The sequence below is a fragment of the Phoenix dactylifera genome, chromosome 12 (assembly GCF_009389715.1).
Source record: "Phoenix dactylifera cultivar Barhee BC4 chromosome 12, palm_55x_up_171113_PBpolish2nd_filt_p, whole genome shotgun sequence".
Lineage (NCBI taxonomy): Eukaryota > Viridiplantae > Streptophyta > Magnoliopsida > Arecales > Arecaceae > Phoenix > Phoenix dactylifera.
The window spans coordinates 1,554,162-1,577,869 of NC_052403.1; the positions used below are offsets into that span (position 1 = coordinate 1,554,162).

At 37.4% G+C, this 23,708-nt stretch overlaps 2 protein-coding genes across 6 annotated transcripts; both read right to left on the reverse strand.

Moving 5' to 3' along the window:
• Positions 1-1,271: 1,271 nt before the first annotated feature.
• Positions 1,272-3,014, reverse strand: LOC103709876. The gene is made up of 2 exons (XM_026805734.2): positions 2,471-3,014; positions 1,272-1,708 (listed from the first exon to the last, which is right to left on the reverse strand). The coding sequence occupies exons 1-2, from the start codon at positions 2,931-2,933 to the stop codon at positions 1,665-1,667; spliced, it is 507 nt and encodes a 168-aa protein (XP_026661535.2). The 5' UTR covers positions 2,934-3,014; the 3' UTR covers positions 1,272-1,664.
• On the reverse strand, positions 1,383-10,503 carry LOC108511406 (multiple organellar RNA editing factor 9, chloroplastic-like). 5 transcript variants are annotated; one of them, XM_017843495.3, is made up of 5 exons: positions 10,018-10,503; positions 7,646-7,743; positions 7,480-7,545; positions 7,231-7,407; positions 1,383-1,708 (listed from the first exon to the last, which is right to left on the reverse strand). In XM_017843495.3, exons 1-4 carry the CDS (start codon positions 10,407-10,409, stop codon positions 7,235-7,237), a joined length of 729 nt encoding a protein of 242 aa, XP_017698984.2. In that variant the 5' UTR covers positions 10,410-10,503; the 3' UTR covers positions 1,383-1,708; positions 7,231-7,234. The 5 variants fall into 5 exon arrangements, with proteins under 5 accessions (XP_017698984.2, XP_026661534.2, XP_017698983.2 ...); XM_026805733.2 differs by lacking the exon at positions 1,383-1,708 and adding an exon at positions 5,886-6,143; XM_017843494.3 differs by lacking the exon at positions 1,383-1,708 and adding an exon at positions 6,724-7,151.
• Between the last annotated feature and the right edge of the window lie 13,205 nt (positions 10,504-23,708).

Below are 23,708 nucleotides of genomic sequence, written 5' to 3' on the forward strand. Positions count from 1 at the left end.
CATTTTTCTGCTTCTCTGTATTAAAATGTGAATCTATATGGTTATTGTGAAAAGAACAAAATATATCTTGGTGCAGCATATCTTTATGAATGCATTTATTGGGTTCGTGGAAAAAAAAGGAGTAAAAAATATAGTCGCCAGAAAAAAAATAATTTAGTTGAAATTTTTAAAAAAAGAGAGATTAAAAAAAAAAGTAGCTTCCCTATAAAAATAAAATTTTTATATTTTATAAGAAAAAAAACTTATATGGAATGTTGAAAAGTCCAATACCCACTTATTGAAAATTAAGATATATTTTTTTTTAGCTTTCCAAAGTAATTTTAAGCTTTTAGATGGAATGGAGTAAGATTTTTTTTTTTTTTTAAATTGAGGGCATAATAAGTATTTTAACCCAACATGGAATGTGTTACTTTTCTATGGCCAGTCAAATATGCAAAAATTATTTTACTAAGCATCAACTTTTTAAAAACACTATTCTAGTGAGAAAATTTTTTTATGTGAACCAAACGAGTCCTTAGTAATTCTTATATTATTGGCAGAGGAGATCTACTAGGTATCTTGTATTTTTGAGGACTCCATACACTAATATGTTTTGCCCTTTTTTCTTGAGCTCACTCTTTTTCCATTGGGGCATTTGAATACTAGCAAGATTTAGTGATTTATATTAATGTTTCTCCTCACTTTTATACTCTTTCACTTTTGATAAGCTTTATCAGATTGTTTTCCAACCGTGAACATAGGCCATAAAACGATCACATATATCTTTATCTTGTATTCTCAATTTGCTCTGTTAACTCAGGATATAGTTTCTTAGTATCACATGAACTTATATCTCTTGCACCAACACTAAGAGGCTTTAAGCAGGCACCTTAATTAGTTCCATTATTAAAGAGACAAATATTACAATAATCTTAGAGGTTTGGCAACACCCTTTCCTTTCGCTCCTTTTTTTTATAATTTTTTTCTTGGACAAGTAGAAGCCTGCCTAAATACAGTAGTTGGTGACAACATGGAGAAATCAGAGAGAGCGTTCATCGAGAAATGTTGTATAATAGAGAAATAAACATTATCATCCCTAATAATGCACTTATTTATACCAGAAATATTATTGGTTCGTAGCCATGAGACAGATAAGTTCCTTGCAAAACCATATACATAAAGATCTCCTGATGGTTGAACGAAAACCCCCTAAAGAAGATAGCAACAGTAATTAACTGTATCCAGTAAAGAGTTAAATGTTTGTGAAGTAATAATTAAAAAATCTATCAATGTTAGAAAGTTACTCTTTCCATTCCATGCAGTTCAGATGCCAAGATCTTCAAAAATTTTGGCTAAGAAACATAGTCCAAGATAAAGGAAAGAGTTGCAACAAACCTACAAAATTTCAAGTCTAGGATGCTACAACATCTCATTATTTTACCCAACTCTCAAAGTTCTACAAAGGTGAAGAGAAGACCATTCTAGTATCCATATACTGGTAATAAAAGTAGGATCTGCAAGCAGAGGAAACAAGAGGGAGTAACTAAAGCGGCTGCAATGTATCACAATGTCACCAATGCTTCCATAGTAAGGTAGAAGAGAGGAGAAGGGAAGAAAGAAAGCAAGATAAAATGTTTTCTTGATGGAGAAAACAAGATAGAATGTGAAGCATCTCCTTTTCCAGCTTATCTTTCCTCCTCGAGTCCTTTCTCATGCCTGCCACGAAATCCTGCAAAGGAGTCACATGTTTCATTTGGTTAGAATGGAAAGACAAGAATCACTTGGAGAAATACCAAGAAGACATTTTCTTTTCAGCAGTAAGTTAAAAAGTTCCAAGCATAACTAATCAGTAAAAAAAAAGTAACGTGTCACAATGAGACAGCAATTATAACATAGCACCAAGAAATACCCTTAAATTATTTGGAACTAAGTCACTAGTAAACAAAGCACATTAGTACAATGGCTAGAAGTGAAAGGCCAGTGTTTGATATAAAATACTGAAATTAAGGCGAAATAACTCATTCAGCTTGATGCCACTCAAGTGATCCACCTGAGTTACACCTAGAAATCAAGAAAGTAAGGGAACCTTCAATAGAGACGAAACGCACATAAAAAGCAGCTGCAGCAGAGGACTTTAACGTGAAACACATTAAGTTCATTTTAAAGGAGGAATACAGCATAAAAATGAGTACCTACAATCTGAACCAAACAACAGCAAAACCTAAAACGCATCAAGACCAATCCATACCCATAAATATACCCAACCCTAAGTAACTAAGTAAACTAGAAGCTCAACAATTCACACCATTCTCCAACTCTTTAGAACCACACTACTCACAAGTGAAATCCCAATCCAACTAAGGCTTCAAATCATCATAATTCAATGCAAATCAAAGCATACCAGCGAGAAAGATTCAATTTTGATTCATAAAAACCTATCTTTTCCCAAAATCAATAACAGACCCAAAAACAAGATCGCATGCATCATCACCTTCTCCGATGCCGGGAACGAGCTCCCCTTCCGTCCCCGGCTGGCACTGGGGAGGGTACTCGAAGAGGGAGAGAGAGAGCTGCTTGTGGGCGACGCCGATGTCGAAGAAGATGACTCCCGAGGAGGGATCGGCGACGACGATCTCACGGACGGGGAGCCAGAGGAAGAGCTCCTCCTGGGCGACGCCGACGACGCCGTGGAGGCCGCCGTAGCTAAGGTTGCCGCGCACCACCCGGTCGAAGAAGACGAGGCTGTCGAACCGGGCGTAGCAGGGGTAGTCGAGTCGGACCTCCAGAAGACCCGAGGCGGGGTCGAGCGAGAAGGACTCCACCGATCGGGGGAGGAGCCCCGGAGGGAGGCCGTGGGCGCGGAGCAGGTCTTGAACGGAGGCCGCGGAGGCCAAGAAGAGGAAAAGGTGGACGAGGGGGAGAAGGCCTAGAAGAAGAAGGGCTTGGGAAGCCATGGTGAGGAGAGAGCGAAAGAGAGAGAGAAATGGGGGTTGGCTTGCGTGAAAAGGTGGGGTTTTGCGATTTGGACAACCCAGAAAGAGAGAGTGCGTCTTTTTAGCGAGCGGAAAGGACGGATGAGCTGCAGTGGAAGCAGAAGAATTACTTTGGAATAAAACTAAGAGGGAGAGATAGTGTTTTAGGGTAGAAGCAGAATTACTTTGGAATAAAATTAGCAAATAAAGACATGATAAGCAAAAAAAAGTTTAAATTTTAAATGCTCCTAAACCAACCTTTTGACTTCAGTATAAAGCAATGGTGTGGGGTCAGGTTGGGACAAAATAAAAAGAGAAAGGCAAGAATATTTCTATTGCTTATTCCAGTTTACCTTGCAACCAAAGAGACCACAGTGGATGCATGAAAGGACTCATTTGATATAAAAATTTTATTTTCATAGAAAATTACTTCCCTATATCTTTTCTTTAAAAACTCCAATCAAAAATAAAGTATATTTTTATTTTTTTATTTACTAAACTTTTTCTCTTTTCTCTACAAACTAAATGAGTCTGAAGGGAAAGCAAAGCATGGCTAGCTAATTATAAGTAAGTGATTTCTAAATTATGTTTGTTTTAATAGGTGAAATCAAATTATTATGAATTCTATGTATACTAGTGATTCTTATTTCTAAAATGTTAATATACTTTTCTTTTATTTCTTCTAATACTTTAAAAATTTATTTATCTTGCATATTATTGAACAATTAATTTGGAAAATCTTTCTATTTACTAAAAATTGACATTATATATATATATATATATATATATATATATATATATATATAAACACTAATAAGAACTAATGTTTTGATCATGCCCCAGTGAATCAATTATTAAAAAGTTAACGTTTAAGTATGAAATTTAAGCCGAGCGACCAGAGAAGTCAAGATCTTTATAATTCGATTTCTATAACGATAAATCATGTTTGGCTAAATTTTTTATTATATTTGGATTGCAACGCTCATGCTCCCGTTTATAAGGCTGGGCAACGCTTGTACCGGTATTTGCGTATGCCCTTCTGAGTGTTTCATGTGACCCTTCAGCGTCACTGTTTCAGATGATACCGTACGACTAATTAATAGTATGAATGAGAGCCAAAGTCATATTCTCACATGCTGCCAGTTCTGGGCATCAAGGGATGGTAAAAGTGAAGGAGTCGCCAACTTTTCCTTGGTGGGATTTAGAGGATACTTTGCTGTGCGTGAGCTCCAAGGCTTCTCCATTTATGGGCTCCTCATCGTCAAAGTCCAGCTTAGATACATTTAAATTTTGATAGCATAGGAGCTTTCTACAGTAAATATTTAATAAAAAATTTCTGTCACGACCCAGGGCCTCACCCAAAAAGACTAATCGGAAGGTATTATTTGAATTCTTTGATCCTATATAAGTATTCAAGATCTATACAGCAAATAACTGATGCGGAACTAAACATACGTTCTCACACACTCTTAAGCCATGACGTCCTCATCAGGTTAACGATTCAAATGCATTCAAATTTAATCACAAGCAACACGATTGGCCCGTAGTCAGCTTCAATAGATCTGTAGTGCAGTGTCCCCTAATCCACATAGGTTATAGGTTGGGTCTACTCTGATACTATTTGTCATAATTCAGAATTTCGCCCAAAAAGACTAGCCGGAAGATCTTATTTAGATTTCTTGATCCTATATAAATACCCAAAATTTACTTGGTAAATAATCGATCTAGGACTAAACACATGCCCACACGGATCCTCACATGAAGGATATATCCTTCTACATTTGGAATGCGCAAATAATTTATAATATGATGGAATAAAAAAGCAAAAGGACCATCTAAATCCAGTGATCTTGATGAATCACTTTTGTTGTGGGAATAAAGGAGCCTGGACTTAGTCCCGCATCGACTAAATAGTGAAGAGGTATGTTCCTTAAATGGAGGGGGGGCAACTCTTTTCTCTTCAGAGGCGCCTTTTGTGGAGCAAAACCATGCGGAGAATCCCCTTCTTCAAGGAGGTTATTTTTCAGAACGGACAATACCTCTGAGGAGAAGCAGTCACTTCCGCTGTTACAGCTCGGTGGGGACGAGGTCGGATGGCGGAAAATCCCCCCGTGGCGCTGGATGCGCGGGCCGGAGCTCGACCTCTTTTGACCTCATCACTGGTAGCCCATACAGGTCCCCTTGACCCCGGCACAACCCTCTCTGCTGGAGGGGCTATGTTGTGGAAATAAAGAAGCCTGGACTTAGTCCCACATCGACTAAATAGCAGAAAGGTCAATTTCTTAAATGAAGAGGGGGAATTCCTTTCTCTTCAAAGGTGCCTTTTGTGGAGTAAACTTAAAAGTTTGAAGTGATCCTCAACCAAAAAGAAAAATGACATATTTTTGAAAAAATAAAAAATATTAGTTAAACAATATCTCTTTTTTCCTCTCCTTGCATAAGTTGCATTTGTGTTTCCAAGGGTTTCTCACATGGAAAAAATATAGCAGAAGTGTGTGAGATCAACGAAGACTATAAAAAAATACTAGAAAGCCAGTAAATATGGATGGATGATTCAAACAAAGCTCAATGGTAATGCCTTGTTGTTGGGTGATGATTCTATGTTCAAAATAAGGATTTCTCGAGATTTATGCATAAAGAAATCCTCTATAATTTGAATCAATTATTGTGACTAATATTTATTATGAGACATAAACACAGGTTCAAACATAATAGTGATGATGATGATGATGCAAATAAAATGCCAAGATGGTAATTTTGGAACAAGTGAGGTCCATATTGGTGTGCAAGAAACAAGGATGGAGGCTTGGAGGAGTGCATAAATGGGCAGAATTTGTTAATGGTTGAACTAAAGACAAGCTAAGATGATTGTGGATTGAAGAACCATGAATGAGAATATGTTCATAGATATTTTTCCAATATTAGTGTTTGACTACATTTTACGTTGTGTTGGTGACCCAAGGTCAACGAGAAAAACAATCCCACTACTTAAGCATCAGCACTGCAGGGCAACCACACTTTCATTTGTTGTTTGCTTCGGTTCATAGCTCAAAGTAGTCAGTCCAAGGATTCCCTTTAAGAGCACCATGAGATCTAGAATAACCATTTCTCCTCTATTGGCTTAGATTTCAGAGTTTCACTGATGATGTGTCTTTGAATAACAATGATTAAATCCTCGGTAACTTTCTGTAACTACAAAAGTTAAAATATAAATTATGAAACCAAAAATTATTTATACCTAGAGAAAAATTCAAGAGGCAATGCAAATCATGTTAAAATTATTAGAAGGGAAAAATTATTTTAGAAAAAAAATTTCATGAATGAAAAAAAAAATAGACCCAAGGGGCATGAAAGGGGATACCTAAGGGAGTCTATAGTATGCCTCTTTTTGCCTGAGAACCGGACGAGGCAAAACAAAGAGACAACACCATGCACTTCTGCTGGCAATGAGCATCTTTCTTTCCATCCAGAATACATCACAAATCATGGTAGACATAGGCATTTATAATTAAAATTATATATCTGAATCGTGAAAGAAAAATTTAAACAAAAAGATTCTTTTGTAGTAAAGATTCTTTTGCAGGCTGTCTACCATCACAAATCATGGTAGACATAGGCATTTATATCTTTAAGCTGATATGATTCCATGCCAATCTCCTGATAACAGAAAGATTAATAACCAAACTAGCAAATTACCAATATTTTACTCCAAATCCAGAAGAAAACCCATCAGCAGAACAGGTGGTAGCAACATAGCATGACTAGACTGAGATCGGTGAGCTAAATTACTAAAAAGAACAAACTTCCGCCAACAGAATCATTAGGGAGATGTCCCAGTGTATTGGTTAGATCATATATCTGTAATTTCACATGTTTTACTTGACACAACAATAGACTGAAAATACTTACTCATAACAACTTTCTTCATTCACATGTTTTACTTGACACAACAATAGACTGAAAATACTTACTCATAACAACTTTCTTCCTTCCCAGTGTATTGGTTAGATCATATATTGTAATTTCCGTACTAATGCCTAGAACGAATGCAAACACCTGCAAAACATTTCGACTATTATACCACTTCAACTTGTTACTATTACTGCAACTAATGTTTCATGCATAAAAGTTGCACATATGTTGCCACAAGCTGTATGAGTTGATTAAGTGCCACTGACTTTTCCATCACAATAACATTTACTGCATAAGACGGAAGACCTCATGATTCCATTATGCCTGCAAGTACAATGAACAACATAGTAGGTGATGTGGAGTTTACCCCATCAAGAAGCTGATTCAGGCTGAGGAGTTTCTTGTCTTGGTCTTCTACGTTCTGCTGGGGGGCCATCCCTCCGTCTTTCATACCTTCTGCTCTCATATTTTGATCCACTCCTTTGCTTTGGTTGATAAGTAGGGTATTTACATGGAATTATCTCCCCATTTATATATTTATCACCTGACCCGCCAAAAAAAGAAGTTAATCACAAGCACATCAATAACATATATTCTTTCTTTATCTTGAACTAACCTCCATAATCTTTGTTTTTTACATCTATATAGGAATCTGGCAGAACCCAAAGAACGCCCGGCAATCCTGCATATCATGAGAAAAGGATTTAGCAAATTCCGCTAGAAAATGATAGAGAAGGAAAGAAAATAATGATGAATTTCTTACAGAAAAAGAAAAAACTTACCCTTGAATTTTTCCGATGTTTCTTCAGATACAGTACATTGAAAGCCCGTATAAGTAGTAGTGCTAAAAGCATACATGTTCTTCTTGGCTTCTTCCATGCTGCAAAAGTGTCGGGAGGGTAGAGGAACTACATTAAACAATAAAAAGAAGAGAGAACAAATTCCAATGACATGCTTCCCTCCATTAATTTTTCAAAAGTGACCAATAAATCCACATATTGCAATGAGTCACTCAATCAATAACTTTAATCACATAATCTCCTAATGTGCACAAATCACATTAGGCACATAAATAAAAAAACATGTTTGATCATGCACAAAACAAAAATAGGAAACTCAAAGAAAGGCCATCATCAATCTATCATTCACAGCTTTTACATGGTTCAATTGTAGATTATAGAGAATCTTTGATAGCCTCATTACCTCTTTGAATATTTTTTAAATTTTTTTTTTTCCAACCTGGATTATAATCATGATCATTGCAATAAGCATATAATAGTTAGCACAGGTCATATTTTATTATGTCCCAACGTTGTGTACTTATTAACCAAATGATAAAAGCCTTTTTTATCAGAATGAGTGTATCTCCTTCTAAGCACTACAGACCTCTAAAGGAGAAACAGTTAATGTACTTACATGCCTGCTTGGAGATAAAATTATTAATAAACCTAAACTGAACATAGAAACCAATTCTAAAGTCTCGATCACAAAATAGTATGTCATACTCAGCTGCATACACACTCTCGTATTAAGTAGGAAAGCAAACAACTTTAAGATGGACTTATCCACATACTAAAATTGCCGAACATGATTTTCCAACAGTTCATCCATCTAATTTTTAAGAATCTTCAGCACATTATAATGCATAATGGAAATTACAAGACAAGAGAGACCTTTTAACTAATGAATCTGGAGACATAAGATTGACTTCATGGATAATTGGTTCCATAGAAACCATATTAGGGGGACAAAGGGAGAAAATTTGAAGGCAATATACCATGAAGAAAGAACCAGCTAATCAAATTCAAGCTTATCATCCGATAAGCTTGGAAATGTTCTAAAGGTTTATGTACTATTCTGGAATTGGAATGACAGCCTTTTGACTTATATTGGTTCCATTTATCATATAATTATTTTCATGTGGTCCATCACAATATGGACATAAACTTTAATTTTTTGGTTTCATGTGAACACATACTATCTGTTCATGGATGATAATGTCTCCTTGAAAAAGAAAAAAAGGAATTAACATGATCAATTTCTTTAAATAAGTGTTAGCCTTCAATGTCGTACTGTATGACATAGTACATTTCCACACCTTGTTTCTACTAGCAAAAGCCTTTAGCCTTTATTTCCCGTGGAATGGGATGCCAATGCGGACTATAATTTATAATTCTATCCACATAAAATATTTCTATGCACATGGACTATTCAGGAAGTGCCAATTGTAATAGAGGGAAATGAAATTTGATAACAAAGATAAAACAGAAATATACTACATCTTTTAACTGATAACTGAGACAGTTAAGGGTAGCCAGTGCATAGCACTTGGACATTAGTAACAAATTTTGTTTAACTAATATTCTAAAATTGAGTCCTCAAATGTGTTACCACACTAGTAAACAAATAAGACCTTCACAATGAAATCACAAAACTATAGTAACGTATATGACACTAAAAGAAACAGATTTATCTCGGTATGTTGGACGATGAAGTGATTGGTTTTGTCACTAAAACCAATTTTTAGTGTGAATGAACAAAAGGCCTAAATTTCCCGATGTGAGATGCAACAAGACTTCATGCCTCGTGATAACTTGCTCAAATCGGCGAGGAGCACCCATATTATGCACTTTCAAAAGCAAACATTCCAAACATAAAAGAATATATAGGTATCCAGAACACTGTGAATGATAGAAAATTAGACACATGATCAGGTCAACCAAGCACAATCAAGTAGATGTTTAATTAATATCTGGCAAAGCAGATGTTAACTCCAGAGTGTCCGATACCAACAAATATTTTATGAATGACTTACTCTCATTCTTGTATCTTGGTTGGTCTTTAGCTAGCAATTTTCCAGCCAAAACAAATAACTCCAACTATACCAAGCTTCTAAAAACATACCGCCTTATACCCAGCTATAGTGCATGAAAAAATTGTTAGGTTCTCATAAACTTAAACCCTATTTATTTAAATTTACATTCCTAATTCTAACCACATTCCCATATTTCTCCAGATATAAGAAGAAGACGTTTTTCCAATAACACAAATCAATTAGAATGAAAAGAAGGATTTAATACATCAAACAGTACCATAAGACCCTAGAAATCTCCGAAACCCCAGACAAGAAGCGAAACCCAGATGGGGTTTTTACCTTCCAAGAACGGTGGCAAGGGTGTTCAGATAGGTCTCGATCATCTGCTCCCGGGTGGGCGCCGGATCCTTGGGGAACTCCATGACGACGAGCCAGTGGTTGTAATCGCATCCGGGGAGAAGGATCGTCTCCCGCGGCTCGCTGCTGCTGCTCCTCCTCGAGGAGTAGTCCCCATCCACCGCCATCGCCCGGACCACCGCCGCGGCACGATTCCCCGGCCGGGCGGCGCGGCGGTGGCGGGAGGAGAGAGGGGCCGAGGGCTTGGAGCGCAGTGGGGAGGCGAGGGCGGGGCGCGGGAGCATCGAGGTGAGGCGTAGAGGGGTAGGGTTGGGAGAATGGGAGGAGAGGAGGGTTTTGGGGCCGAGAAGAGAGGAGGAGCTCAGCGCCGCCATTGGAGCAACTCAGAGAGAGAGAGAGAGCGAGCGAGCGAGATAAGGTTAGGCGATATTTTTGAGAAACGGGGAAATATTTTGACTGGGGTTCAGGGTTTTAGATGGGGGCTGGATGAGCTCAAAGCTCACTCATCCAACATCTTTATCCTTTTATTTATCAAATCGAAAATTCATAAGGATCAAATCGAAAATTTCCATCCACCATTCACCCCTTTTCTTGCTTACTCCATTGCAGGATGTGGTAGGTAGCAGTTTAAGTGTTCATATATTCTCTTTGGTGGAAATTGAGCTATACAAGTTTAGCTACAAAATAGCCTAACTTTCATGACATTGGCATTAAAAAATGAGCAAGTAATTCAAGTAGGTTCAAATAAGCTATATGGCCAATTTTCACCTTAGACCTTGGAAATTTAGGCATATTTTACTCGGCCTAGTTTTCTAGGCCGAATCTTCTTCGATAGTTTCAAGTAGGTAATTCTATCCAATTAGGTTAGGTATGCCCAGATCTTAATGTCTAGTTAATTACTAAGCTGAACACATGTTAGCTCAAATTAACTTAGCCTAACCTAGAAAAATATTATACCATATGCTTTTATAGATCCATCATCCATTTAAATTTAGGTTTTCTGCCCTTTTATATGATAGAAAGGCAAGTCATCCTTCACCAACTCGCTTCTCTCATATCCATCTCGTTCCTTCCACCCTCTCTTCTAGTTTAAGCTCCGTCACCAGCCTTATTTTAGCATGTTGTTTTCAATTATCAAATTTTTAAAATTCTGATACAATCAGAAAGATGGAAGTAATTCTTTCAACCTGCTTAGCTTGAATATCTTAAGAAGATTTGGTGAAATAGGGTATAAGCCTTCTTTTCTTTTATTGGTGATCGATCAACTAAGATAAATAGCCTCTATTTATAATAGTGAAGCCCACTTTTATATTATTCAAATCGGATTTTTCTTCTAATTCGAACAGGACTTAGCTTTCCTAAAATAGATTTGACTAATAAAAATAAATACGAAAAGCTAAAATCCTACGGGAAATAAATCTCAATTCTTATGTCGGCCTTACTTTCAGTTTCTTTGCTTAATTCTTCCTATCTGGGAGTTATGCTTAAACAAATATTTTTTCAAAAAAAAAAAGTTTGACTTGCTCATTTTTAGATCCAAAAGATGAGATTTAGACCTGATCATTAGGTTCATTGCACCTTTTTAGGTGTACCACCATGTTATAGAGCTTAAAAAATTACTTACATGAGAAAAGGTCATTGATCTATCTCAATTGGGCATCACGTAACTAAGTTATAGTTTCTAAAAGTTTGGTATACAATTCAGCTTTTTGGTATAACGAATTTCGCTCGTGAACACTATTTAGTCTATCCGCAGTGACCAAAATGATCTATATCGAATCTGATAATCCTTCTGGATTATCTGCTCTCTTCTTCATTGGAGCCACTTGACTAAGTTTTCTGACATGGGAAGGGAAAAACAAGTATATTCTTAAAAATCATTAGTTAGAGTTGAAATCCATCCATGTCAAATTGAATTGGCGAAGAATATATTCCAAAATCTCAATGTATTGAATCATTTTTGCATTGTGTTGTCTAAGGTTCAAATTTCCTATGTTCATGTGGATCAATGGATAAGCTAAGTTTTTGTTTGATCAATGTTGACCAATTGGGGAATGGGGCTTTGGAATATTGAATCCATATTGACTTGAGCAATCAAGCTTCCTGTCCACTTTTCATACTTGTCGGGAACAGAGATGAGAGATTCTAGAACTAGGCAATGCGTAGGAAGAGAATGAGAGATTGAATAAGCTGTCCTCTTCCTTGGCTGGGATAGACAAGCTACAGCTATAGATAGATCGGCAAGGAAAGATGTTCTAGGACACAGATGGCAATAGAGATCTTTCTATATGACCTATGAAATGTTTCATTTTGGTATCTGTGCTTGTAAGCTACACTGCATGATCAAAACTCTTATGTTTCATATTTGCATTTTAACAATACAGCTTCTAAAACTAATGTTTTTGGAGAAGAAGCTATACAAAATATAATAGGGGAAAAAAAGAAATGCATGAAGAGTGTGCAACAACAATTACAATCAATAGCTTAAATTATGATGTGCATGCACAGGGATGAAAGATGAAAACTATTGTTGGATTACAACTGTTTAATATGCTATTACCTCTTTAGTCTTAACTATAGTTTGCTATCGAACTACAATAGCTCACTCGGTGCAAGATTATTAAGTATTTATAATTTTAAACATAATTGCCTGTTTTTTTTTTAAACAAAATTTGAAAACAAAAGCAGGGCTTCAGAATGGCTTGAGTGGACTAGGTATAAAAAGGTAAGATTTTTGGGTCTAAGAATGGCTAGGAGCTTGCATTAGAGTCAATCAGGAGAGGATCTTATTATCTCCTACCATAGCTGGGCTCTGTGAGGTTAACCTGTTTGATCTCATACCTTGAAGATTATTTCAATTATTTCGATCAGACTTCTAGGCTTTTAAAGTACCATAATCTATCTCTCAAAAGGAGCTTGAATAGTTGAAGATTTTATGGCATGACCAGTCGTTGGTTGCCCTGATGAACAGTCCAATATGGTTGTGAGTGGGCTTCGAGACCAAACTGTAATTAACCAGATGGGCTGGTGGGCTCAGATTTTAGTACCTTGTTTGGGCCTGGCCTCATGAAGCCCAACTTTATTTTTTCAAATTTATTGAATATTTGATACTCATGAGAGTAGGTCACCCACCATTCCATCAAAAACAAAAGGAATACCAAACCAGACTCTAATCAATACCTTTTTTTTTTCTTGAGAGAGAGAGAGAGAGAGAGAGAGAGAGAGAGAGAGAGAGAGAGAGAAGACTCTAATCTATACTACTGGATTCACTCAGATGACTTTGGTGTTGAAGTCTTCTCAAGACAAAGTACTAGTTAGGTTAGGTATATGCAGTTTATCTTGAAAAGAGAATGACAGTCCCAGTCAAACCTCAATACGTCAATGGCATTTCAACTGCTCGAGAGCTTGACCAAGAAGCCCAGAAGGCTCTAGCCAACCTAAACTACATACGACGTCATCCATAGCTTTCACCAGATTGACCAAATATATTACTTTTTGTTAATCCAATCAGCAGACCATAATCTGATAGAGATCCTTGGAGCATCAGATGATCAACTGCCCAATTGGTAACTGATCATAGGGTACCTAAAAAGTAGGTGAAGATTTTAAGTGGACAAGGTACCGAGTCCAAGAGCAGTTGCAACCTTCCTTTGGATTATATAGGATTTTGGTTCTTGGAGCTTAACTAATACTGTGTCTTCTTATGAAGCTACTGAGTTCATGCTGATTTTTCCCTTGGATCAATGTAGCTGTCTCCTCTTGGTCGCAAAAAGAATAGAGTTTGGTGGTCTAAACCCTTCAAGAGTCCTTCAGTGAATTCTGGATTGCATTGGTTTGTACTAATTATGCGGCGCATGGTTCGGTTGGATATCCCTGTCCCTGGGCAAGATGTTCGAGGGCTATCTTAACTCAAATGATAGTTATAAAAAATATGAAGGCATTATTGATGTGCCCAAGTTCTAGCATCAATAATGAATAGAGATTTAATAGCAACTTGATTCAAGCAGGTAAGCTGATTAATAATGTTGGTTAAACTTGCTCAACTCTCAAACTGGTCGAGCAGATTAGTTTTATTAGTTAAATAAGTTCAGCTTGTGAACTGTTCATGGTGGTTGAATTGCTCGAGTTTATCGAATTATTTATATTAGTATGATCAAAGGAGTCAAAAAGGTCAATAGGTTTGATTAATCACTTTAAACCAATTCAATTTCTTTTCATATGATGGCCACTCTTCTAACAATAAAAAATCAAGAATAGAAGCCTGGTCATCCCTTTGTCAGCAGAGTTGCAGTTGTTCTGAAGAGAAAAAGTATGCGGTTATATTAAGAACTGATGGAATATCATATCTGTACTGTGTAAGGACACGTGCGGGCATGTGTTTAGTCCCATATTGGTTATTCACCGAGAAGATCTTGGGTACTTATATAGGACTAAGAAATCCAAAAAATATCTTCCGGCTAGCCATTTTGGTTGAGGTTCTGGATTGTTACATAGTGCCAATGATGAGACCTTTTTGGCTTGATATTATTAAGACATTTTCTGATAGTCTGATGGATTTATGTACTAGTTGGAGGTTAAGTAAAGTTAGTATTAAATGATGGCAAGGCAAGGACACTCTAGTTCTCATTATTTACTTGAGCAGGAGCTTCAGGATTTCTTTTTGCCCCTAAAAACTAGCAAGCATGTCAGCAGCTAATTGAGACTATTCGGTTCTTGGCAGAAGACCGAGTGGTCAATAGCATCAAAAAGAACTTGCTTCTTGTGTTTAAGGTGCTGATTTGAAGTAGAATGTCCGATCCTCTTACTAAGAAAAATCTCTTAGGGCCAGGATAGCAGTTCTGTTTTAATTTTTAGTTCTTATTCTTTCTGTTGCTTGGTGTGTGGTCTCTTGCAAGCAACCACCTTCGTAATTAAGGTTTTCATTATCTTAATGAAGCTGGTTGGGCCTCCCTAAAAGAAATAAATGAATGAACATCTCTTCCAAACTGAAGAGAGATTTTTCTAGTGAGCGAGGCTCACATTAGTCACCAGAATTTATTAGAAAACTTGAAGGGAAAGAGTTCACATCATCAAGAATTACATCATAGAGGAAACAAGACTGTGCAAGAATATTCAGGATTAGGTGCATGTAAACCCTCAGTGCTGAATATTGTATAAGATTTCAAAAGAAGGCTGCTTCAACTTGGGTAAAGGCGAGAGGGAGACTAAGAAAAGTAGTATCCATTGCAGTCCAGATGAGAGGAAGGAGTTTGCCAGCAATGTAAGCCTCAAAGAGGAGCTGCAAGATAGGAAATAGCCTGTTGGGCAGAGGCAGCAAAGAATTTAATCTTCTCCTAGAGCCTACAGAAGCCTGGAAGTTCCTTCTGCCCACATAGCAAGGACCAGTCATTTAGAAGATGAATAACTGTAAAGACAATAGAATGAGGATTAGAAGTAGTTCCCAAATGATTCGGGCATTCCTTTCCTGCCAGCAGCGCCATATAGTGGCTGATATAACCATAAACACTGCATTTTGTAGGTCTTTTGGAATAAAAATGGTATCTCCATCTAGTACAAAGTTCCTAAGGATCACCCTCAAGAATGGGTGCCAAGAGGGAAGAGCAGAAAAGATTCCAGAAAGTGGTAGTGTAACAACCCAAGATCTCACCTAAAATAGCTAGATTTATCCAGCGAATAATTAGTGTGGGACTAAACACATGCCTGCACGAGTCCTCGCATACTTCTTCCGTTTAAGCCCCGATGTCCTTGTTGGGGTTCAAATCTAATCATAAGTACCACGATCGACTCGTGGTTAGCCTCAATGGATCCGTGCTACAGTGTCCCCTATTCCACATAGATTATGGGCCAGGTTTACTCTGATACTATTTATAACACCACAAGACCTTATCCAAAAGAGCTAGTTGGAAGGTATTATTTGGGTTCCTTGATCCTGTATAAGTACCTAAGATCTACTCAGCAAATAACCGATGTGGGACCAAACACATATCCGTACGAGTCCTCACAATTATAAACATATGCTTAATAGATTCAACCGGATCATCGCACAAGGGGGAAGGGGCTTCCACCCAAGTAGATATCAATTTTATTTTTGGGGATTTTCTCTTATGCTGAGTGTATTGTGAAGACAAAACCAGAGGCAACACTTCAACTTTGAGGGGATTTGATTTTCCACAGAAAATTGACTAGTTCCCATTAATTTGATGCCCCTAGTATTAAGGAAGAGATGGAGAGAGGAAGCAGTGAAGTCACCCGAAGGAGTCGATTGCCAATGGGTGCTGTCTAAGTTGTTTCGAAGCCTAAAACTGTTCAAAACATCAACAGGAGATAAATGAGAGCTGACTCCGATATTCCAAGAGTTAGACCTGCTAGAATAAAATTTGGTCATGGTTCCGGATTTCAAGCGGTAGGCCTGAAAGAGCTTAGAAAAAGTAACACAAAGAGGGGCATTAAGGTTTCCAAAAGGGCACATTTAATCCATTGCCAACTTCAGCCTTAATTCTATTGCAAAAAGGTGGAAGGCAATTGATTACATCCTTCCAAATATTGGGGCATCTGCGTTTAGGTTACCAAGAAACTGGAGAGAACATGCAGTGGAAAATTTGTGTATTCTCCTTAAAATAAACATGCAGGGAATGTTTCTTTACACAGCACTTCAGCTACCCCTTCGTGGGTGGCTTGAGATGGCATTTCATATTCTCTTACCTATAAAGAATTATAGACCAGCCTCCAACTATGGCAAAACATTCTACCATAAGGTGTCCTACCAGGGGTATATAGACTTACCCCTCTCTTCTTTTTCAAGGCAGTGGGAAGTAGTTTATTAGGGTTTCCATAATGCTAATCCCCAGCTTAAACTATGTTATCAATTATTACTCTCCTTTGATTCTCGAGTACTCAAAACAATCCAAAGCTTTTTAAGCAACAAGGCATCCAAGGTCTAGTTTTCCCACTCCCCCATTATTTGGAATCCCATTTGGGCTCTTGGAGAATATATAAGACCATAAAATGATTCTACATTCATCTTTATTAAAGGAATAAAGGAAATATCACTGCATTCAAATGTGAGTCTTGATGAGGATCTCATTGTATATTTTGTTTGTTGCAGTCTTGTGGGCAAAGCAATCCTATAGTTGCTTGAGTACTAAAAGACATTGAGATGTATGGGGACACATAGGTATGAATAAGGTATCTTCTTTCGATGGTAATGATGGTACTGAAGAAATCAAATGTGAGGAGTAGGTCCAACCCATCCTTCACTTCCTTTCACCATTATGAGAGGTACCCATGGCCTCCTCAAATAATTTCATGGATCAATGGGTTTTCTAACATCTTCTGTTTGTTAACAAAATTTGGATCCCCACACCAAAAATTCCTTACTTTACGATGCCTCCTGCATCAAAGGGTCCATCAAGTGACCCAATGAAGGACAAAATCATGTCATCCAGCATTAGAGAATGTCAAGTTATAAAAACTGGTGTTTTCGAAGAAAACAAGCGTAATCAATGGACTAATCATACCCAGCATAACTTCAATTTGGAAAACTAGATGATGTGCTACTGTTTTGTGAAGAGAAGAACTGTTATTGACATTCAAATTAGAGGAGCATACAAATTTCATGGTTCTTGGATACTTATACAGAACTAATGAACTCCAAAAATACCTTCTGATTAGTCTTTCTGGGGTGAGGCCCTGGGTTATTATAGTAGCTACCACAAAAATTTCTTATATACAATCAGGGATTCCATAAGGTGATGTAGAGCTGGCACAATGAAGGACCAGACATCATGTCAGTAAATATCCTAAAGAAATTGAGAAAAATACATGAATGATTTGATGCCCTTTTTTTGAGAGAATGCAATTTAATAAATTCTGAATAAAGTTAATTAAGCTTGAATATATGAATTTGCTAGAAAATATTTCCATTTTGGATGAAAAAAGGTTACTATTGTTTTCATGAAAAATATTTTCTTTGCATTTTGATAAACCATTATAATCGTGGACTAAAATGAATGGTCATATTGAGCTCATAGCTGTTCACACATGGGTAACAGATACACAAAATATAGATTGACGCAATGGGTATATAGCACACAGATAATGTTCTTGTAGCAGTCATGAAGGAATGGGTATATGGTACTACAAAATCTGAACTAGATTGTTTCTTCAAATTAAATGAATAAATAACTAATGAATGTGTCTTATAACTCTGACAATGAAAATAAAATGAATTTTTTTTTTGCAAAATTCTCTTTAGAGATCAATCAAACACTTTTTACCATATTACTTCAATTTGGGAATTCTGTATTTAATATGTGTTATCACATTACTCATGAGGTAAAAGAAAGCCGTGATTATTATTTAGACCAGATGTGTATTTTGACGTCGGATAGATTTGGAGGATGCGGGTCCATCCTCAAGTGGTTTTTTTATCTGGAAAGCGGTCTAGGACTATCTGCTGATCAGGAGCTTGCTAGCTGGAATGGGGTTAGGGTCCCCTCGGAGTGTGTAGATTGCTCGGAGGCAATGGAGTCTATCAGTCATGTTCTACTAGGTTGCCCACGGGCCGCATAGATATGGAGAAGGGTCTCGATTCCACTACCGAGGTCGATTGAATCAGCTGAGGACCTGATATAGCACGTGAGGGCAACTATGCGGTCATCAGACACTGTTGGATGGGGTATTGCTTGTGTCTACGTGGCCTATCACATTTGATTTGACAAGAACGATATAGTCTTCGAGAACAGAAGGGTACCACTGAGGAATATTGTGGAAAGGGCTATCTATCAAGCTTCCGAAGTCACTGAGGCTATAGTGGCGGTTTCATCTGGGTTGGCTAGAAAAATCTGAGGAATATACTCTCCCATCTTGCTATTACAACGTCCAGGTCTATCCTTGTATCTTGGGAGCCCCCTCTCCTGGCCATCTTAAGATGAACTTTGATTTTAGCTCGCTTGGTGGTGGTGATGGAGCTGGAGTTGCGTTCGTGATCAGAGATCAGAACTCCAAATTGGTTGCTGTTGGGGGACGCCGCTCTTTCGAGGTTTTAGTCCTGGGGGCGGAGCTCCAGGCAGCGTGGGAGGGAGTCTTTTATGCGAGACAAATGCTAGGGGCTAGGCGCATCACTTTTGAGGGTGACTCGGCTGTGGTGGTAGAGTGGATTCTACAGGAGGAGCAGAGGGGAGCAGAGCATCAGCTTCTCGGAGACATCCGATGGTTGGCTGGGGGTTCTGTTTCCTTCTAAGCAGTACATGTGTACCGTGAGGCAAATACGGCGGCTGACTGGGTAGCTTCTTATGCTGCCCAGCATTTCGGTGGTTTTCTTTGGACTCCGGAGTCGGGCATTCTTTCCGCTTTGGATAGTCTACTTTCTCTTAACAATTCAGGCTATGTTCATGCAAAATTAGTGTGAACAGCCGATGTACTAAAAAAAAAAACAAAAACAAACAAACAGTTCTGGTCCACTAGTCAGCATCCCTTAACAAGGAAAAGTAAGACTCAGGTGTGATGGTGGATCATAGGTGTTTGGATGACCGGAAATGATATATTGGAGAATAGCATAGGAATTATATTCTTATATGTGGAATTGGAGTTGGTCCTTTATAAATTTACATCTGGATCAATAGGATAGCCACACATTTACTGCCTCTTTTTCTTATTTTCATCTAGAAGGACAAGCAATTTAAAGAACCAAACAAGATTGGTTAGTATAAAATTCTCAATATGATGGAATATTTGTGAAAATTGAAGCCAAAATAAGGGCAATAACGAATGCACACTTTCATGTTCCTAGAGATTGCATGAGGGCCAACAATGGCCTGTTGTTTTAACTCAAGTGCATGAATCCATTAAAACCTCAGCTGTAGGAGAAAAGTCTTATAGTTGGGGCATATGGCAGATTTTTATCGGCTGAACAGCTCTGGATATCATCCAATAATTCGTTGGAGCGATTAAATTTTTTTTAAAGGGAAATAAATTTTCCTCATAAACTTTTGGCCTGTCAATTGGAGAAAATACTCCAGATGTAGGAATTTCTTTCAAATTAGGTTGTACAAGATTCATTTCCCTGTGTCAAGCTTTTTTTTTCCTTTGAGTTGTACCCTGTCACAGCCCTTGGTTGCATGTGTGGCATGCAACTATTCACTAATGATTGCAGAATTTCATGTTCTTAAGGTGGGTGGATAATAGCATCTTCAGGTTTGAAACTTAGCACAAAGTTTCAACTCCAAAGAGAAAAGAAAAATAAAGTAGATCATAATCTAGAGGATGCATCTGGAACAAGTAATTTCAGGCACTGTCAAAGGTTATGAAAAGAAAAGTGAGTGCTACCAGAGAGCTTGCATGCATCAAGCTCCTCAGCCTCCTCTGAAAGAATTTAATTAAGAGTTGGTGAGTTGAGAAGCATGCTTCAGACCTCTCCTACTTTAGTCTTAGTATATGCTATCCAATCTTTTTTAGCATGTAGTTTTGCTGCCATCATTCAATTTGCCCAACTTTTCCATCTACCAAAGTAAGAGAATGGGTTGACACACCCACTATAAACAAATTAGTGGAAGACTTTCTTTATTCGAATACATCCTAGGGGTTTGGGTTGGACCTTTCGTGCAAACAAACGATTGATCTTCTTTTGCGACATCAACTGTTGGATCACGCCTCTTATAGATCTCCAAGCACTCCGAACTAGCTTTTTCATCTGCCTGCCTAGATCTCGTAGCAGCTATTGCGCAATCCAATGGTACACATCGTGAAAAAGGTGAATTATTCTTTCGTGCCAAAGATACAACCTGAACCCACACCCTAGATGGAACCCTCAACCTCATAAATGTTACAGCTTAAACGATATTTTCACAACTCAAGAATGTTTGTTCAACTCTCTCTCACACACACACACACCCTCTCTCTCTCTATGCATACATGTGCACAGATGTGTATGTTTGAGCATACACTAGTAACAACATTGCTTATTAAAGAAGCCTTCTAGGGAATCAAAGTGGGCATCCATCTTTGTTTAATAATCTTATCCATCTTTCTTTGTAAGAACAATCCATCTAATAACAAATTTATTCAGTCAAAAGTCAGGAAGTTATTCTTAAGCAACCCACATAGTTCTGGTGCGGTCAACAAGTGCATAATTGTTTTTTAACCAGAATTTAAATAGTTAGTGGAAGAAAGTCGAATGACTCCATAATTCAACTTATTGGAGTCATTTTATTCATCTCAATTTTTGGAAAAAAATAGCTTTCATCCGTGTACTTTCACCTACATAACCGCATCATATTCGCAGCTATTCCAATTTATTCTTTGACCATACAAACATCTAGACTTCTCTCGAAAATATATAGAAAACTTTATTCAAATTTAGCTTATTCACAGATCAAATATGACCATCTCTTTGTATGTATCTCGTTTGACATGCCTCATTGGAAGATCCACCAAGAATGACAAGTAATCCACAAACACCAGCCTGAAGCATGCAAACATGGATGATGGTGACAATTTCCAAAACCACGTTTTGACTTGGGGAAAGCCGCTGTTTGATTAAAACAACCTACTCAAATTTGGATGCGTCAACCCCTATATCTATATCTATATATATATTCTGAATCTTTTCCCCACACGGGTGATACTTATGGGAGTGGGGCCAAACTCCTCTCTTTTAATTCACCACACGTGTGGTTCTATTTGATTTGGAGACCACCTTATTGTATTCACAATGCCTTGTTGTATGCTCTTTCCACCACCTATTTCCAATATTTAAACGGTGCTCATTTCTCATCTTATCTCATAGTGACATCATTATTACATGCCTCCATGCGACCATACTATATATCTAGCTTTGGGTGTTAAAACTACCATTTGATGATGATCTAATTGAAAATGGAAGAAAATTGTCAGTAGTTTAGCTCTAATATATTCGTTGCAACGATTTTATCTAGATGATAGTATGATTTGCTGTCATGGTATGCTCATAATGAAAGTACCTTGCTTTAATACCTTAATGAAGTGGATTTCTTAATTCACGGTACTAACCTAAGCAATGTATCAATTAAGTAAACTAAAAGCAATTTATTGAACCATGATGAAGTCCACTCATAGACACATTTTTAGATTTAGAGTTGTCCCCCTCTGAAAAACAAAAAAAAAACAGAAATATCTGAAGAAATACACTCTTGCTAAAATTGCAGTCTCTTCAATCAACTACTACGTGCTATGTTATGTGATAACAGCTATTTATCCTTTCAAAATTTTGATGATTCCCCCTTTTCCAACTCCTGTCATATGTCGATTTGGTTATCATAACCTCTTGGAAAACCTTCCAATCATGTTTTCTATATGAACATATTGTACTCCTTGTAATTAATGGCTCTGAAATTTGAAAATTCATGTAGTTTCCTCATATGAAGATTTTTGCTGTAAACACTTCTAAACTAAGCTTTGTGACAACAAAATTCCCAAAACTGAAGGAGTCTACTAATTTAGTTGCTACATACAAGAAGGCCAAAGTTTGAAGGTGCTAAATGCTACAGCTTGTTCGACAAGATCATGGTTACATATACATACATACACACACACACACACACACACACACACACACATATATATATATATATATGATCAAAATTTAGTTTGAAAACACCTGGACAATTTTGGAAGAAAAAATGGGAGTTTTCACTTGATTCATATTTCACTAGTTTTGATGCCTTTTTTCGTTCCCTTTCAAAATTGTCTAGATGTTCTGCATGCTTTCTTTTAGAGATGAGCAGTTACTATCATTGCTATTCTCTCCACCATGATTGATTTCTTAAACTCTTAGCATTCTCGTTTATGTTATTTCTCATTACTTGTTCCCAACCACTAACACTAGCAGAAGTTGTTATTGAAAAGGGACACATCGGCATTGTTTTTAACATGCTTTATTAATCATCTTGCGGTCATTTTTGGGGTACGATGACACATCACTTTCTGAAATTCATGATCTTAATGTTTTAACATTCAGAAAATTTGGAAGTGGCAGACACACACACAATGAGAGAGAGACAGAGAGAGAGAAAGAGAATGGGAAGACAAAGGCAAAAGGCGAACCAGGTTGCAGCAAAGGTCAAACATTCTATTAAATGGGCTCGTGTGGACCAGCTCGTGGTAACATCACATACATTAGCCAAACTTTAGGTATGACTGAATGGGATTTTGTTGTGTTCGAGTCTAATAAAGCTTCTCACTCATCAGACTTGGTGTTTCTGGCAGAATAATTCACCCCTGAAGAGTCAGCCCAACACGTGTGAAATGAAACAATGTCTTGTAACTTGTCAGCAGTGAAGTCAACAAGAGAATCTTAGGTGCAACTTTGATAAGAGCATCATGCTAGGTTGTGCTCCCATCGTAATTCTCCAACAAAAAAAGTTAGGAGCACCATGGTGCTACCTCTTGCTGACCTAGCAGTACTGTTGCACAACACTGTTTATATATATATATATATATATATATATATATATATATATATATATATATATATATATATAGAGAGAGAGAGAGAGAGAGAGAGAGAGAGAGAGAGAGAGATTATTTCTTTCAAAAATTAATAACAGATCGAGATATTATTAGCATATATTGTCTACCTACTTACATCAAACCACTCGTGGTTAGTCAACCTGAAATTCTAGGTTTCACAATACAAA

What these genes read in the sequence shown, in the direction of transcription:
- LOC103709876 (XM_026805734.2), bottom strand. Translation starts at nt 2,933, where the DNA reads ATGGCTTCCCAAGCCCTTCTTCTTCTAGGCCTTCTCCCCCTCGTCCAC. An exon ending in CGTTCCCGGCATCGGAGAAG is followed by an intron (nt 1,709 to 2,470) that starts GTGATGATGCAT and finishes ACTCCTTTGCAG; the next exon opens with GATTTCGTGGCAGGCATGAG.
- LOC108511406 (XM_017843495.3), bottom strand. Translation starts at nt 10,409, where the DNA reads ATGGCGGCGCTGAGCTCCTCCTCTCTTCTCGGCCCCAAAACCCTCCTC. An exon ending in CTTGCCACCGTTCTTGGAAG is followed by an intron (nt 7,744 to 10,017) that starts GTAAAAACCCCA and finishes ACACTTTTGCAG; the next exon opens with CATGGAAGAAGCCAAGAAGA. An exon ending in AAAAAACAAAGATTATGGAG is followed by an intron (nt 7,408 to 7,479) that starts GTTAGTTCAAGA and finishes TTGGCGGGTCAG; the next exon opens with GTGATAAATATATAAATGGG.